At 51.3% G+C, this 17038-nt stretch overlaps 1 protein-coding gene across 19 annotated transcripts in view; it reads right to left on the bottom strand.

Annotated features, from left to right (window-relative positions):
- Sema4d (semaphorin 4D) overlaps positions 1–17038 on the bottom strand; it is a 106805-nt gene that overhangs the window by 23157 nt on the left and 66610 nt on the right. For 18 of the 19 annotated variants that reach the window (XM_039095650.2, XM_039095647.2, XM_039095648.2 and 15 more), the window contains 10 exons: positions 14667–14982; positions 13078–13223; positions 11622–11684; positions 9886–9984; positions 6083–6176; positions 4367–4480; positions 3356–3507; positions 2008–2183; positions 1766–1922; positions 521–743 (listed from right to left, as the gene is read on the bottom strand). In XM_039095650.2, the coding sequence (XP_038951578.1) occupies positions 521–743; positions 1766–1922; positions 2008–2183; positions 3356–3507; positions 4367–4480; positions 6083–6176; positions 9886–9984; positions 11622–11684; positions 13078–13223; positions 14667–14772 (1330 nt within the window). In that variant the 5' untranslated portion in view covers positions 14773–14982. Of the gene's footprint in view, positions 1–520; positions 744–1765; positions 1923–2007; positions 2184–3355; positions 3508–4366; positions 4481–6082; positions 6177–9885; positions 9985–11621; positions 11685–13077; positions 13224–14666; positions 14983–17038 lie in introns of those variants that run through there. The other variant, NM_001170563.2, reaches the window with a different exon arrangement.

Below are 17038 nucleotides of genomic sequence, written 5' to 3'. Positions count from 1 at the left end.
ACCTGGGAAGCTCTAAGGGTAGCCCCCGGGGCTCTAGCATCTGCCAAGCTCCAGCTCTCCATCACCATCCCAGAAGACTTGTCCGAGATTTGTGCTTCCAAAGGCAGTTAAGGGCGGGACGGACCCTGGCTCCCAGAAGGGAGCAGTCTCAGAAGGGGGTGGAGTCTCGGTAGTGGGTGGAGTCTCAGTAGGGGTGGAGTCTCAGAAAGGGGTGGAGTCTCAGAAGGGGGTGGAGTCTCAGTAGGGGTGGAGTCTCCCACTACCAATTCGGAAATACCAGGCCACCCCACTGGTCCCAGGACAACAGGGACTATTTAACTCCACTCCAGCCCAGGTATGGTGTGGAGCCTGCATTAGTAACCAGCCCCTGAGGTGCCTGATAGTCACGGAGATTCAGAATTCCAGATGCTGTGATGCCTCAGAAACTTCTTCTCCTGTCACAAGCCTTCCTGCACCTGGAGAGACCAGCTCTTACCCACAAATGACTAAGCGAATTTCCCAATCTCACCCGGGAACCCACCTGTGCTGAGGAACATGACGTCGTAGAAGGTCCCATCCAGGGCCTGGGTCCTGTCTACCACTATCTGGGTGTAGTTGACATCTTTTTTGATCAGTTTCGGCCTGTTGTCTATTGGCGTCACCGAGTCGTCCATCAAAGGGTGGTCTTTGACAAACTGCAGCGTTTTGTCTGGGAGATTCAAGGAGCTGGTGTAGTTGGCTGCCCGGGCCTCACTGTCGATACACTGTGGGGTAAAAGCACCGTGGAGACACACCCACTTAGCATCAACGGAGCACAGAAGAAGAGCCCTGAAGGGCCCCAGTCACACTTCTCCCAAGACTAACGGGCGAAGGTGGCTTCCCCAGAAACAAAGAGCTGTATTTTTAAATCACAGTCACGTGACATACTTGTCTCAGGGTCGGTGAAGGAAATTAGTAGTCAATGAAAACACTCAGCAAACTTCTCAAATTAAAAAGCATGCATTTAGCAGCTTTTCTGTGAGAAGAGAGCTCGAGAAGAAAGTGTGCCAAAGGAAGCTTGTTAAATATTGTTTTACACACACACACACACACACACACACACACACACACACACACACACACACAGAGCCAAATTCTACCTAGGTAGCACGAAAGAAAACAAGGTTGGAAAGATTTTTTTTGTTTTGTCCCAGCCCCCTCTCTCCATGTTTCATTGAACACAGCGCGCAGGTAAGAATAACCAGGGGTCAAGGCTAGACACCCACAGAGAGGTCTGACCTGGGAGAGCCTCAAGAGCCAGACAGGGTGCTATCCAAACGCCACCCTGCCCCATGCCCACTCACAGTGTGGCAACAACGTTCAGCAACCCTAGAAATTTCTTTACAAATTTACTGTCTCTAGGAGGAAAGAATATGGTTCCTATTATCCAGCTGACAGGCAGGCTCAGGAGACGGCCTAGGCTATGCTGACAAACAGGTTTTCTCTGCGGGAAACAGAAAATGAAGCAAGCCGGCCATTGTGCAATGCCCGTTTCTCAAAAGAGCCCGGTGGTACGCTTTCTCGTCCGGGCAGCAGGCAGTGAGACCTGTTACCCAACACAGAAGAAATGAGAAAAGAATAGCTTCACTCTTCACCCTAGGCCCAACAGCCACTCAGCCCGGCGCCCAGATTCCTGTTGCCATGCAACCTGCTGCTAGGAGGCTCTGGGACCTGTGTGGTTTCATGCGTGGGGCCTTGAGATCCAGAGAAAAGATGAGCCCTCCCCAGATCCTGACACCCTGCTTACCGCTCCAGGCCGGGGAGTGGGCACTGGGCCATTGTAGCGTACCCACTTGGTGTGAGACTGCTCCACTGTGGCACTCTGCATGTACTTTCCTCGGGAGAAGACGGCCTCCACCGTGGACAGCGTGTAGGCACAGACCGCTGACAGACCCACGTTGTTCCTGTGGAGGGGAATTCGTGAGCGCGTCAGGAGGGCAGGGGGTCATCGGCGTGAACAGGCCCCAAGTGCCAAGGGAGCTAACTCACAGCTGTGGGGTGAAGACCGCATAGAACACAGGTTCCTTGAGGCCCGGGGCCCTCAGCACAAACACATCTTGAAGAATGTTGAAGACCAGGCCACTGTCTGGCCTGGAGCAGATCAGTCTGGCCTTTAGGAAGGAGGTCCACTTTTTTTGCAAAGTCCGCAGGCCGCCCTGGTCGCCCTGGAATTCCAGAGACAGTACACAGTAGAGGCAGCACAGATGGCCAACCACAGAAGCAGGCGTCCATATGTCCCCAGCCACCAGCCCAGCCCAAGACTGCTGCAGACAAGCCATGTCACCAAAGCAAACTTCCATGTGGGCCAGGGTCACAGAACGAGAAAAGAGCCAGGCACATTCAGTGACAACCAAAACAACCACATCTGTGTCACCCCAGCGTGCCACTGGCTTTGGCTCCTGCAGCCTTCCCAGCTGTGACCCAGGGAGGAGCACACGGGAGATAAGCATATGATGGGTGGCCTCGTTCCCACCACAGACCTCAGCCCTACAGACCATTCTGGGCAAACATCTGAGTGTCCACTAAGAGCTCCTTTCCTGCCCTCTCTGCCTCCTTGATTCCAGACAAAGCTCTAGAGCCCTGAGTCTTTTCAGTGAGTCGACAACGGAGACAACGGAAACAATTACCAACTGCACCCAACCGTGAGCTGGAAAGAAATAAGCCAGCTCCCGTGTGAGTGGTCTTGGTTTCCTGCAATTTCAGTTACCCTGTGACTAGTCATACTGAAAATACCACAAATGCTCACCTTGGTTCTTTTTTCCCCTTTGAGTTTCCTTCCTTTTGTGTGTGTGTGTGTATGTGTGTGTGTGTGTGTGTGTGTGTGTGTGTGTGTGTGTGTATGGTGCACTTCTACATGAGTGTTCGTGTCTCAGTGGGTATGGAGGCCAGAAGTTGATGTCAGGTCCCATCCACCTTATTCTTTGAGGCAAAGTCTCACAGTCAAACTCAGAGCTTGCCAACGAGGAGAGTCCCACTAGCAGGTTGGCTCCAGTGAGACCCTATCTCCACTTTTCTAAGTCAGAATTACAGGGGGTTCACTCAGCATCTATAGGTTCTGGAGATTTGAACTCTGTTCCTCTTGCTTTCGTGGCGAGCACTTTAACCACTAAGCCATCTTCCCGATCCTACTCCGGGAGTCAAGAGAAACCGTTCACACAAATCTCTTATCTTTTATCACTTGTCACTGTTGAGTCTCTTACTGTGCCTCAACTATCCATGAAACTTTACCACCGGGGTCTCTACCCATAGGATAAGGCTGCGATTCCAGAGGGAGGAGTCTTGGAGAGGCAGCATCCACGGCAGGAGTGTGAGTGGGGACAGGGGAGGCAGCACCCACCTTGCACACCCTGGCAACTCGCGGGATCATCAACTTGAAGACGAACTCGTACTCCACGGACACCTCCGTAAAGAAGAAGTAGACCTTGTCATCCTCAGCCTCTGTACCATCTGGGCTCTTGTGGATCACGTCAGCAAAGACGAAGCTAGGCTCTGTGGAGTGGCATCAGGATCGTTTCTGTACACGGAGCCACCGTGCCACCCCTCTACCTGCTCCCCATGGTACCACAGGCTAGCAAGCGCAGCCTTAGCACCTGGCGGCTTCCCTTCTAGGACATCTATAGAGTGCGTGTCACACGGGAACTCCAGGCCCAGATGATGCCTGCCACCCTTCTCAGCTTCACCAAGGTAGCCACAGAGAAAGCCAGGTGAGGCCTCCCTGCTGGCGAGTGGTCTGGGAAACCAGAGTATCTGCTGATTTAAACAAGGGACAAACCGGCCAGTGTCAGCCACTGGAAGGATGCCGAGATTATGACTCCTGGGGAGCCCCAAGGAGAAACTGGCTGTCTCATATCTCAGACCCCAGGGTCTGACTCCACATCAAAGGGCTTCAAAAAAAAAAAATGCCCAGTATCACTGGCCAGCATCCCCATGAAAAGACACCCGACAAAAGGCCCCCATCATCTACACCCTGAAGTCAGACTGAAGATCTTGTTTGGCAGTAAAGAAACATTTCAACACCTCCTGACCAGACCCCGGAGGCTCCACATCTAAGATCACACCCCAGACTCGGTATCTACATTCTCCACTTCCCATCACAGCCTCGTTTTATTAAAGGCTCCCAAACTGTACTTTTGGGGGTGGGGATGGGGTAGACTGGGGTACGACAGTACCAGATTTAAACAATGCTGTCTGTTAGCAGTGAGCGAGACAGCTACTCTGGTGTGGGCCTCGGGCAATTCCAAAGGGTTCCTTCCCACTGCCTAGGATCTGACATGAGCCCCCATCCCCCGTGGTTCGGGGACAGCCAGAGGAACGATAAAATGGTAGGCTGGCAGCACCCACTTCTTACCGTTTAGCCAAGGGATGGCGTACTCTGTCCTCAGGGGACTGTGGGAAGAGTTTCGAGAGATGATGGGTTCGCTGCCCAAGAAATTATATGAAGTCCCAGAGTAGAGCTCTCCCCCTGCGGTGGTAAAGAGGGAATCAAGAAGGGGATCCAGTCAGAGCTTTTCTGCCTGTGGTGGAGACCGGGGACAACTGTTTAACACAAGTTCTGACATTAGCCCAGGCTGGCCCGTAAGCAAGCCTCATGCTTCCACCTCCACCGGGCTATCACACCCCTACCAGGCTGCCATAATTCATTTATTCCTTGCTGGGAAGGGGGCCTCCCCGTCTTCTGCGATACGAATTTCTGCTCCCTACTTCAGCGCCTTTCACCAGAACAGTCACAGTCACCAAATTTAACTGTGTTTTTCCAGGTTAACCGGTAATAGCTAGTCACAAATGAGAATTCCCCGCAGTCAGTATCGAGACAGCAGACAGACACTCCTCAGTGTCTGACACCCCAGAAAGCCATCCTAAGTAAAAAGCACTGTAGGTCGAAAAAGATGTGTAAGGCCCCTACACTGCCAGGTAGCGTGGTCCAACCTCACCTGCTTTATTTATTTTATCCCTTTTTTAAAGATTTATTTTTTAATTGCATATTTTTATTTACATTTTAAATGTTAACCCATTTCCTGGCTTCCCCTCCAGAGACCCGCTATCCCATCCCCCACCCACCACTTCTGTGAGGGTGCTCCCTCACTCACCCACACACTCCCTCCCACCTCCCTGCCCTGACATTCCCCTATGCTGGGGCATCGAGCCTTGACAGGACCAAGGGCCTCTCCTCCCACTGATGCCCGACAAGGCCCCTCCTCTGCTATATGTGTGGATGGAGCCCTAGGTCCATTCCTGTGTTCTCTTGGGATGGTGGTTTTGTCTCTGGGAGCTCTGGGAGTCTGGTTGGTTGATACTGTGTTCTTCTGATGGGGGTAGCAAACCCCTTCAGCTACTTCAGTCCTTTCTCTAACTCCTCCACTGGGGACCCTGCCTCACCTACTTTAGTACACTCAGAATACACACTTTAGCCTAGGACTGCACAGAAGTGTCACTCACGACGCCTGTATTATAATATAGTACCTAGGGGGCTGGAGAGATGGCTCAGCGGTTAAGAGCACTGACTGCTCTTCCAGAGGTCCTGAGTTCAATTCCCAGCAACCACATGGTGGCTCACAACCATCTGTAATGAGATCTGATGCCCTCTTCTGGTGTGTCTGAAAACAGCTACAGTGTACTCATAAATAAAATAAAATTTTTTTAAAAGTTTATAATATAGTACTGAATACCTCAAAGCTCACTAGATATTATACACTGACAGTGAAGCCTGAACCGTCATCCCAGTGTAAACTGTCTGTACAACAGCGTGTTACCCCCCCCCCCCCCAGCCTCAGATGGACCACAGCAGGAGGCACGCAGCCAGGGAGCATCCAGCTGGTGAGCACAACAACTGACAGAAGCACTCGATGCCTCAGTGGGGCCTGAGTTTCCGGCTGAATGATAAACTCAAAAGCTCTCCCTGAGGAGTCTATGCCGTGTGCCGCTCACCTTCTCTGAAGGGAGCTCGGGGTCAAAAGGAAGCCAAGGAAGGCGGCACTGAGGAGGGAAGAGCTGAGAAGCCCAGGTGGCAACATCACAAGCCACCATAAACTCAAGAGCTTGAAGGAGCCTCAGACGCAGGACTCACCGACCATGACGGATGTGTAGCTATGGGCGGGGTCGAAGGGGCATCTTCCTTTGCCATCTTCGCTTTTCCCCAGAAACTTGAAAGAGGTCAAGTTCTACGACGGAATAAAAAGAAAACATCTAACCTCTCGGTGCTGAGGACCTGTCCCTGAACCATTTAAAGGTACAGACCCCTTCGTCTGAGAAGACCAGAGTGTGAACAAGGGGGGTCTGACCCATGTGGGCCCCACCCTGGGATCACGGACACCTGAAGGACATACACCTCGTGTGTGTGTGTGTGTGTGTGTGTGTGTGTGTGTGTGTGTGTATCAGAGTCTGGGATAGCCAGGATCAGTCATACCTGCTCAACTACACCACTCACACAATAGGCTACACCAACCAAACGGAAACAAACCACACCATCCTCACCCCCGTTCTTCCAGCAGCAGCAGCTCCTAGAGGATCCATTCTTACTATCGAGCTCACTACAACACAGGCCATGTTGGGATCAGGCTGGGCCCTGCTCTAAGCCGCCCCATACCGTCTCCAGGCTGTACCTTGCTTTAGGAGAATCCACTTTGCCAGTGGCCTTTGATTCCACTTTGAGGGAAAGGACAAGTAGGCCCCGGGTGGACCTGCAAACCATCTGCCATGCACCGTCCACCCAAAACAGATGGATAAACAATTTACTCCTGGGAGCAGAAAGGGGAGCCACCTGATGAATTCACCCAAGCTGAGAGCGTTAGGACACATGGTTGCATTAAATATGCCTGGGACACCAGGCCCAAGAATTAACAGATCTAGGTTGTAACTTCCTCACCTGGTCCCCTAAAGTGATGGACACCCATCACTTTGACAGACAACCCCAATACGAAACTATCAGCTGATGCCGGTTTGTATACCTGGACATCCTTCTGCCTCGGAAGACTCTAGCTTCCGGCTTCTTGGAGGCTTCTAGCTCTCTAACGCTTGACTGCAGCGGCTCTCTCCCAGCACTGGCCTGACTAGAAATCAATACAGACTCTCTGAGCCCAGGTAACCCCCAAGCATCATTAGCTTGTATTTGTTCTATAACTATATACATGGCATACACAAATATTTGCTCTGAGCTGTGTAGCTATGACAATTAACACTATTAAGATTCAGAGAAGAGCAGGGAATGGTGGCCCAAGCCTTAAATTCCAACACTTGGGAGGCAGAGGCAGGCAGATCTCTGAGTTTGAGGCCAGCCTTGTCTACAAAGTAAGTTCTAGGGCAGCCAGGGCTAGGCAGAGAAATCTGGTCTCAAACAAATAAAAGACTGGAAAAAAGAATCTGACTTTGCCTCAGCCAGATCACCAAGGTATGCAGGACTAAAGTCATAAACTTATATTACTAAAACTGCTAAACCTTGTAGATTTATTGTTATTGAATACGTTTTGGCACTGGGGGAGGACACAAACATGTTTGGTGTCCATGTTTCTGGCAACACAATCTTGGGATAACTTCTTTCTACCAGACAAGGAAACCTATTTCACATGTCTAGCTTTCTACTGCTGTGGTAAATGCCATGCCTAGAGGAGGGAAGGGTTTACTTCAGCTCACAGTTTACAATCCCCCAATCAGGGAAGCCAGGAACTCAAGGCAGCAGTCTAGAGTCAGGAACTGAAGCAGAGCCCATGGAGGAATGCTGCTTACTGGCTCGACCCTCATGACTTGCTCGGCCTGCTTTTTTATACACCCCACAGTGGGCTGGGTGCTCCCACGTCAACCACTAATATGAAATGCCCTAGAGGCTTGCCTACAGACCCATCGCATGGAGGTTTTCGCTCAACTGTTTCCTCTTCTCAGAGAAGTCTAGCTTCTGTCAAGCTGACAAAAATAAAACAGAACAAGACACCGACACCATACAAGGAGAAACAGATCCATCCAGACATTAATACATAATGAATCAGAGAGTTCTCATATGGGGAAACATGAGACAGTTCACCAGCAAGTGACAAACTGTGAGGGCAATGCCCACAAAACGATGAAGAATTTCCATTTTCCACTTCTGGATACACAAGAGGCACACAGACACATGTGGAAGAATACAGCAGGCCAAAGCCTTAAAGAGACAGGAGCCAGCCACAGGACAGCCTATCAGAACTCCAGGATCGCTGAGAATATGCAAGTAGACCATCAACACACACTGCACATACTGGAGAGGCCGGGGAGCAGGGCTGCCCACCAGTCAGGAGCTTCCAGCTCTGCCAGAGACTGCTGGCTGGAAACCACAGGCCAGCAAAAACAATAAAGGTCACCAGTCAGGTTAGGAAGTGTGAGCTGAGGTGACAGTGTGACCCACTTGATAAGACCCATCTGTCGTCACACCTCCCAGGGATGCCCTGAGGGTACTGGGGCTGTGCCCTGCTCTAAGCTACTGGACTGGGAGGAGGGGGGACATGGCAATCACTGTGTTTTCTTAGCTGCAATGATAACATCAGCTGTGCAGGAAAATGTCCCCATTCTTAGGAGAGATGGGAACCACAAGCCATACTCTATTAAGTACACAGACACACACACACACACACACACACACAGAAGCACACAAGCAATTTTGGTTACATCCCAGAATACAGTTAGTTTAGCCAGGTAAACCTGTGCAGTAGCTCCCTCCCCATACATCTATACAAACATTCAGTTCTCAATTCTCTCTCGATTATTTTTTCTTTTGAGCTCTATCTTGTAACCTAGGCTGACCTCATACTCAGGAGCCTTCCCAAAGCGCTGAGGATTTCTGGTAGCCTCACCATACCTAGCTGCCTAAGTGAATTCCTAGTGAGTCTGTTTTGTCTAGTTACACCCCCAACTCAGGTGCGTGCGTGTGTTCGTGCGTATGTCCGTGAGTGTCTTTACATGTGTGTGCGTGCATGCGTGTGTGTATATACACATGTTTCTGTGTGTGTGTCTGTGTGTCTGTGTGTGTGTGTGTCTGTGTATGTGTGTTCACACGCACACGTATGTTTCTGCAGGTGTGCCTGGGTGTTTATAGGCCAGCTCTACCTCCCCAACTCTGCCTTCTGTCTCACTGAGGTGGCCTTCTATACTTTTCCTTAAGCTGCTTTTTATCAGTATTTGGTCACGGCAAGGGCAAAGTAAGCGACTTGTATGGGTAAGCTTTCTTGTGCTGCTCGAGCTCACAGAGAAAATGGCTCTGGCGGCAGGGTTGCCCCTCCATTTCAGACCCAAGCAGGTTTTCAGTGTCCTCCCAGGCCCCTGACTCTGTGACAGAGAGAACAGCAAACAGCCCAAGAGTAAAAACAGCGTGCCCTTGAGAGCGGCTAGGAGGTGAATCGTCTGCAAGGAGCTTACTGTTACTTAATCTCGCAATATCAAAGTGTCTACAGTGGAAAGGGGTGGAGAGGAGGCCAGCCGTGGGAGCCCGGTCACGGAGAGGTGGCTTCAGCTGACTGCCTCAACTTCCCCAGTTAGTTCCTGATGGATGCAGGACGCTCCTGATGCGATGGCAACTCTCTGCTGCTGTTTGTTCTTTTACTTAAAACCCTTACCCGGAGTGGCTGGGAACCCCAACCAGCTCCCTTAACGAGACTACTTCCTTGACTTCCGCAGGATGTTTTGAGCATCCAATTTGGTGTTTTGGTATACGGCTACTGCAGATCATCCTACAGGCCTCACAGAACACTGGTCAGGAGGAATGGGGCTACGGATGCTGTAGGAAGTCAGTCCGACTGTACAGTTCTTAGTCCTCGTGCTTTGCAGAAAGAGTGGGAGAGGCTGGCTCTGCTTTAGTCCCTAGCGAGGCTGAAGGTGAGCACGTAGGAAAGGAATATGCTGTGACCTTACCAGGTGGTCACAGGTGGGCTGGAACGCATTGGTCCCACACACGTAGAGGGAAGTGCTGCTAAGCGGTTGCAGCACTCGGATGTAGTTAAGGCACTCCGTCTGCAAGGGAAACACACACACCATTAACAGGCACCCACCAAAGAATCCGCGTGTCCACGTCGTAAAGGCCAGGCATCCATTGCCCGGTTCTCTCCTCTGCTCAGACTGGTCTGTCTATGCCTACAGAAGGGGCGCACTGCACCGTGAGCCAGGCTCTGCAACGTGAACTCTATCTCTGAGGTCCACGGGCAGAACAGGTGCCAGGAATGACTTTAGCTCTGTCCCTAATAGATGGTCAGCCTGTCTCTGGCGACCAAACAAAGCCAAGACCAAACCAGAGCTGACCCTCAAATTGTACCGGGGAACCCACTACAAATGGCCATGTAGTTACCCTAGCTGAACACACACCGTTCATTTCTGATGGCCATCTCACCAAAACAGACGTTGTACAGGCTCCTTCGGCCTTCCTGGGGACCCCACCCTATACTCTTGTCGCCAGCACGGAACTAGAAATAGCGACTAGCAGGGTCTAAGAGAGAGAGGCTGGACCCAAGGGGACGGCCAAGTGTGCATCCCCGAGGGCCCGGTGGGAAAACAAAGATGACAATTTGGAACCTACGTGCTATTTTAAGAGAGCAGTGCTTAGAGTGCATGGGCTATAGCCTGAAATGATCTCAAACTGGAAAAGGATTTTTTTGTTGTTGTTGTTGTTATTGTCTGTCCCCCCCAACAACTGTTTTCAAATGGACGGGGTATCATTCACAGGAGGGCTCCCTACCAAGTTCACTGTGGGTCCCCACGTGCGCGCTGCGGTGTAAAGCATCCGCTCACTGGCTACACAGACTGCCTGCAGCAGTCATCCCATCATAACGCCTGCCTGCCTGCCTCAGATCCCCAGTTAACACCCCAATTAGAGACCAGCAGGGGCGGTGAAAAGTGCTTAGTGAGCATTCGGCCAAGAAAGTTTAACTTAGAAAAAACAAACTGTGAGCGGCTGTTTGAATCTTTGTTTTTGAAATCAGCTAAGAACTGACAAACTCTGCCATCGCTGAGCCACCGAGATCGTTATCAGTGACAACCTGGCTCTTGTGATCTAAAAACATTTGTGATCTTAAAAAAAAAAAAAAAAAAAAACACCTGGGACGTTTGTGGGGCACCAGGTGGGCACAAGAGGGTACCCAGAGCTCCTGAGAAAAGGGATACAAGGCTCAGTCTCCCGGAGTGGGCACACGGATATCCGAAAACAAAATTCAAAAACAAAACAAAAACAGAACAAACCAAATAAAACAACAAAACAAAACAAAACCAAGCAACAACAACACACCGTTCATTTCTGATGCCCATCAAATCCCTGAAACCTCTTAGGCCTCACACGGCTGGTGCAGATGTGTGAGAGGCCCAGAAACACAGAGGGGAGGCCAATTTCACACCAGGTCCTAGCGGGCAGCAGAAACTACAGGACGTATCCTGTAGTCACAATGCCAGGCCATTTGAACAGGCTTCTCCAGAGCTGAGGAGACAGAGCACTGGCCCGAGAGCATCCATCCTGACGCCGGGGCTCAGGGAGAGCTGCCACAGGACCGAGCCCACCAGAATCACGTGACACCAGGTGGGCATGCAGAAAGAAGTCACAGTACTGGGAAAGATCCAAATAACTGCGAAATGTGCGTGTGCGCGGGCGAGCTCTTTGTGCTCACCTGCTTTGATTTCCCCTTCTCTGCGCACTTGGATTTTTTGTCTTCAGAGACCTTCCAGTATACCTGTGAGGGGGGAACATGTCAGAGCCGGTTCACTGCAGCCCCACTGGGAAAGGAACTGCTATAAAACAGACAACAGAAGGCACCCCACAGCTCAGGGCACACTGGTTTGCAGCCAGAAGAAAGCCAGACTAGGAAGACAAGACGTTCAGGGAGCGGGTAGGGGCTGAGATCTCAGAGTCATCCCTAGGGCTTCCTCATGTTCTGTGACCATCATCCCTAAACCAGCAGGGATAACACAGCCCTGAGCTTGTGACAAAACAGCAGAGGGCAGGAGAGACAGGCGGCTCAGTGGGTGCTTGCCAGTTAGCACGAGGACCTCAATTTGAGCCCCACAACTCATGTGAAAAGGTCAGCTGTGGCACTGGACATTGGGGAGGCAGAGACAGGAGGATCCTTGTGGCTTGCTGGCTGCCAGCCTATTTGACAAGCTCCAGAGACCAAGAGACCACGTCTCAAAAAAAAAAAAAAATTAAATAAAAGTAGACAGCACCAAAGGAAAGACGCCCAAGGTTGTCATCCTATGATCCCTGACTCCATATAATAAAAGTATAACCAATTAAATCCTATCCAAAATCGGGGGCTTTCATCTGTTATTTTGCATTTCTATCACATTTTTACTATGTGTAGATGTGGACGTGTGAGTGTGCACAAGGGAGGTGCAAGGACAGCTTGTGGGAGTTATCTTTGTGTGTGTGTGTGTGTGTGTATGCGTGTGTGTGTGTGTGATATGTGGTGTGTATGTGTGTGTGGTATGGTGTGTATATGTGGTGTGTATGTGTGTGTGGCATGATGTGTATGTGTGTGTGTGTGGTATGTGGAGGTGAGTGGGTAGTATGTGGTATGTATATGTGTGTGTATGTGTGTGTGGTATGTGTGTGTATGTGTGTGGTGTGTGTGTATATGTGTGTGGTGTGTGTGTGTGGTGTGTGGTATGTGTGTATGTGTGGGGTGTGTGTGGTATGTGTGTATGTGTGTGTATGTGTGTGTGTGGGGTATGTGTCTGTCTGTGTGTGTGTGGTATGTGGTGTGTGTTGGGAGGAGCGGGGATTGAACTCAGATCATCAGGCTTTGTGGCACATGTCTTTACCTGTTGAGCCATCCCTTCAGACCCTTCTCGACCTAATTTTTCTCCTGACAGTTTGACACATGCACAGAATGAATTTTAGTCATTTTCAGCCTCAGTTACTCTCTCCTCCTTTTAAAGGGGACCAGATAGCATACTACTCAACACAGCTCTGACATAGCATAGAAAGAGCCTAGCTGAGCTTCCTGGTGGAGGTCGAGCCAGACCTGTGCAGACTGGGAATGGGGGGGGGGGGAAGGGCGTGGGGAGATGGGGGACAGCAAGGCAGCCCCACCCACAGGGCTATGGCTGGGAAGTTGCAGGACATACCTCATGTTGCTTCTCAGAGATGTCCAGCGCATTCACTGCAAAGACAGCTTCCCGGGCACCCACATACAGAGTGTCTTTGTCTTCACTCATCAGCAAGGAAGAGTAGTTAAAGATGCCTGGCTCGTGAAACTTCACCAGACCTACCTCTGTGGGCAGCAAAGCGGGGAGGGGGAAACCCAGGAGTCACCCTGAGCCTGTACGCACCCGGTCCCACCTCACTGTCAGAACCAGACTTGTCCTAGGGACCGCATGATGCTGCTAAACATGGAGCAGAGCTCAGGACCCCCAGGTAATCTCAATGCAGCCACCAAGTGCAAGAGAGGAGCTAGCCCATGGCTGGGGCCCTGAGGCTGGCAGGCATCCCTAGGCTATACCCCGATCTCCTTTTCTGTCTCCCAGGTCCTGTGGAGTTCCAGACCCCTCACACCAGGCTTCCAGCACATCACAGACACTTGATTCGGTGGCTTGAATATGCAAGGCCCAGGAAGTGGCACTATTAGGAGGTGTGGCCTTTTTGGAGGAAGTTTGTCACTGTGGCTGTGGGCTTTAAAACCCTCATCCTAGCTGCCTGGAAGCCAGTATTCTGCTAGCAGCCTTCAGATGAAGATGTAGAACTCTCAGCTCCTCCTGCACCATGACTGTCTGGATGCTGCCGTGCTCCTGCCTTGATGATGATGGACTGAACCTCTGAACCTGTAAGCCAGCACCAATGAAACGCTGTCCTTACAAGAGTTGCCTTGGTCATGGTATCTGCTCACAGCAGTGGAAACCCTTACTAAGGCACCTGGTCTACACTCTACCTCTTTAATGTGTTTTTAACCCTCCACTTTAGGTTTAGAAAGATATAATGATTTAGAACTTCCAAAGAAAAGTCAAGATGGGAGAACACATGTCTCTCCAAAACAATCTCTAGTCATTACCAGTGATTTCCAGAGACAAACGACACTTTTTTTTTTGAACCTGCAACAGTTTAGGAACACGGTACCACGGGAAGGAAATAACGATACTAGTTGTCTAAGACAGGGTCTCGCTATGTGGCCCAGGCTGGCCTGGAACTCACGGCCCTCCTGCCTCTACATCTTGAGTGTGGAGGTTCCTGCTGTGATGCTGAGCTCCGCATTACGCTGGCATCAGTGAGTTCTGAACTTGCCTATGAGTATGAATCCCGAGTGTCCAGGTGGCTTTGAGGTGGGCATTCTTACTGCCCTTTACTTCCTGGACTCCATCCTCACACTGCTCCCTCCCTGGATCGTGGAACAGCCAGTGCCCACCCCACCCCACCCCACCCCAATCCTGGAGCCCTCTCTGAGGCTGTGGTAATCTCAGAAGTGCAGCTCAAGTGCCGGGCATGTAGTCAGCATCCAGTGAGCTAGGAGCTGCTGACGTCACATATCCTAACTCAAGTTTGGCACCTGCTGTGGGGCCTGAAGCAGCCACCAGGGCTTCCTCCTCACACAGTATCCTCCTGACATCTCAGCAGCTTAAACCTGCCCTGACAGACACCCCCCCCTACACACACACACACAACATCTAAAGCAGGGACCCCCACACTCTCCAGAGCTGCGGGCACTTACGGCTTTCACACTCACCTCCGTGCTCCCAGGTGATCCGAGGCACAGGGGCGAATGCCACCGCGGTCCTCCACACAGCCACCAGGGCCAAGAACAGCCCCCTGACGGGGGCACACATCTTCATGGGCAGGGGCCACCGAGGCCTTCAGCAACAGACACACATGAATGGCAGTGGGCTGCTGTGGTGTAGCAGCAGGAACCTCTCAGAGCCCCAGAGCTGGGGCCAGCAGCACAGACTGGAGCCCATAGGGAGTGGGGTTCTTGAGTCCCCACATGTCAGGTTAGCAAAGGCCACTTTTACAACCTCATGCCAAAGGCGTTGTTCCCTTCCGACCTGCAAGAGAAGGAAATGACGAGACGGTAGGTCACGGCAGCTTCAGAAGGCTCTCAGTCCCCTCCATCCCTTCCTACGGCCTATCCTGTCTGAACCTGCCCGCTGAGGGACATGGAAGGCATCCAGGACTTGTGGGGCTGCCAGCCAGCCAGATCCTGTAGAGAGACAACAAGGCTAAAACACACCAATATGGAAATAACTGGCTAGAGGGACAGCCAGGTGCTTGGTGACATGCCACAAGTGAAAGGAATAATATAGGTCTCAGTTTCCCTGGAGGGCTCTCTTCCCAATTTCTGACACGCTAACCCAGGAAAATTATCAAACATCAGAGGATTGCAGGACAGGGCGCGTGCCTGAGAATGCATGTAAGAATGTACATGCATGGGTAGACACACACAAGTGCGTGTAGCCATACACAAATGCACACATGTACATACATACATATATACATACATACATACACACATATGTAATGTAAGCACACACTAACCTTCATACCCTTGAAAACATGCCCTCAGGGCCTCAGTTTGCAGGAGTAGCTAGCCACAACAAAGGACCCAGCTAGCCCAGGAGGCAACCCGAGCTCTTCCTGTCTCACCAGGAAGACGTTAATTACCATGGAAACACTAGCAATTAACTCTGATTTGTCCAAACAAGAAACAGAAGACCAGACCAGGCTTGGCTGTCTGATGGAATTGTGGCCATGGGTCTCTTGGGCCTCTGTCCCTGTCCTCACCTGCCCCCGTCAAGCCTGAGGCCCAGCACACACCAGGATCCCAGGATGCAGAGCTCAGCGCTGAATCACACCAGCTGCCCTGATACACAGATAGGCCTCACCTTCGGGTGTGGTTACTGGGAGCTGACAGGGCACAACAGTCTCCAGATGTGGACCCAATGCTGGCACAGCATCTACCCACCTGCCAGGCCTCCCCTGCCCCACCCTTCCTCCCACAGAGGGCAGGGCCAGCTGTTCTTGCATCTCCACTCAGGGCCCTATCCTTTCCTGTCTTCAAGTGCAGTCCTGACAGGCTGTCTGGCTGCTATCCCAATGGATCTTGGAAGCTTCTTAAAGAGCCCAAGCCCCTCCATCCTTCAAGGAGTGGAATATTCTAGGCCAGTGCAGCTGACCGTTTTCCTTAACTATTGCTATAGCTGAAAAGCAGGTACAGGTGACATGCAAAGAGGTGACTCCAGTTATAGGCAATGGTTTAACAAGGGTAGGTCTGGTCCCTGTCCTACCCTGGAAATTCACAGCAGCCAAGCACAAGGGGTGACTCCTACCCGGATCCAACCAGAAAGCAGGAAGCCAAGAACTGAGGCAGTGACTGGGAAACAGACAGCAGTGACCCAGACAATTATGAACTCTGGGTTTTGCTGAGCAAGTTCATGGTGCACCCTGCCACGTAAGAGCCATGAGAATCCTCTTAAAGCCATGGTCACCAACTCCCTCCAACACTGAGCATCCACAGTGCTAAGGAAAGCCAGGACAGCAATGTCACCCTGATCTTAAGCATCCCCTGGGTACAGAGCCACTGGTGACACAGGCCTAAGCCCAGAAGACCCTGGGCTTGGCAGAAACTGAAGATGACTGGAACAAGGGAGCTGTGACAGGCAGGAGGCCCTCTGATTTGGGTGCACGCGGTTCCAGCTGTGAGGATCAGGTAGCATGGGATGGATGCTTCTTCCCTCCTCAGATCGCCCTGATGGAAGCAGAGGATGGGGAGAACAGAGAAGGCTGAACACCAGGCAAGGTCGCCAGCCAAGGTCGTGCAGGTAGGGGAGTCGCATTCCGCTGTGCAGCCCGCTTGAACATTTTTAATAAAACATCCCTTCAGGGCTGGGTAGATATCTCCGCTGGTGGAATGTTTGCTTCTAACGCGCAGAGCCCTGAGCTCAGTTCCCAGAACTTCATAAATCCTGGCACAGAGATACACCAGCAGGTGGAGGCAGAAGAAAGAGAAGTTCAGAGTTATCCTTAGCTACATAGTTTGAGGCCAGACTGGGCTACAGAAATAAAATTTAAAAATACAAAGCAGAAAGAAGGCCGTTCTTCCAA

This window comes from Rattus norvegicus, chromosome 17 (genome assembly GCF_036323735.1).
Source record: "Rattus norvegicus strain BN/NHsdMcwi chromosome 17, GRCr8, whole genome shotgun sequence".
NCBI classification, from domain to species: Eukaryota; Metazoa; Chordata; class Mammalia; order Rodentia; family Muridae; genus Rattus; species Rattus norvegicus.
This window is presented reverse-complemented; position numbering and strand designations above follow the sequence as displayed.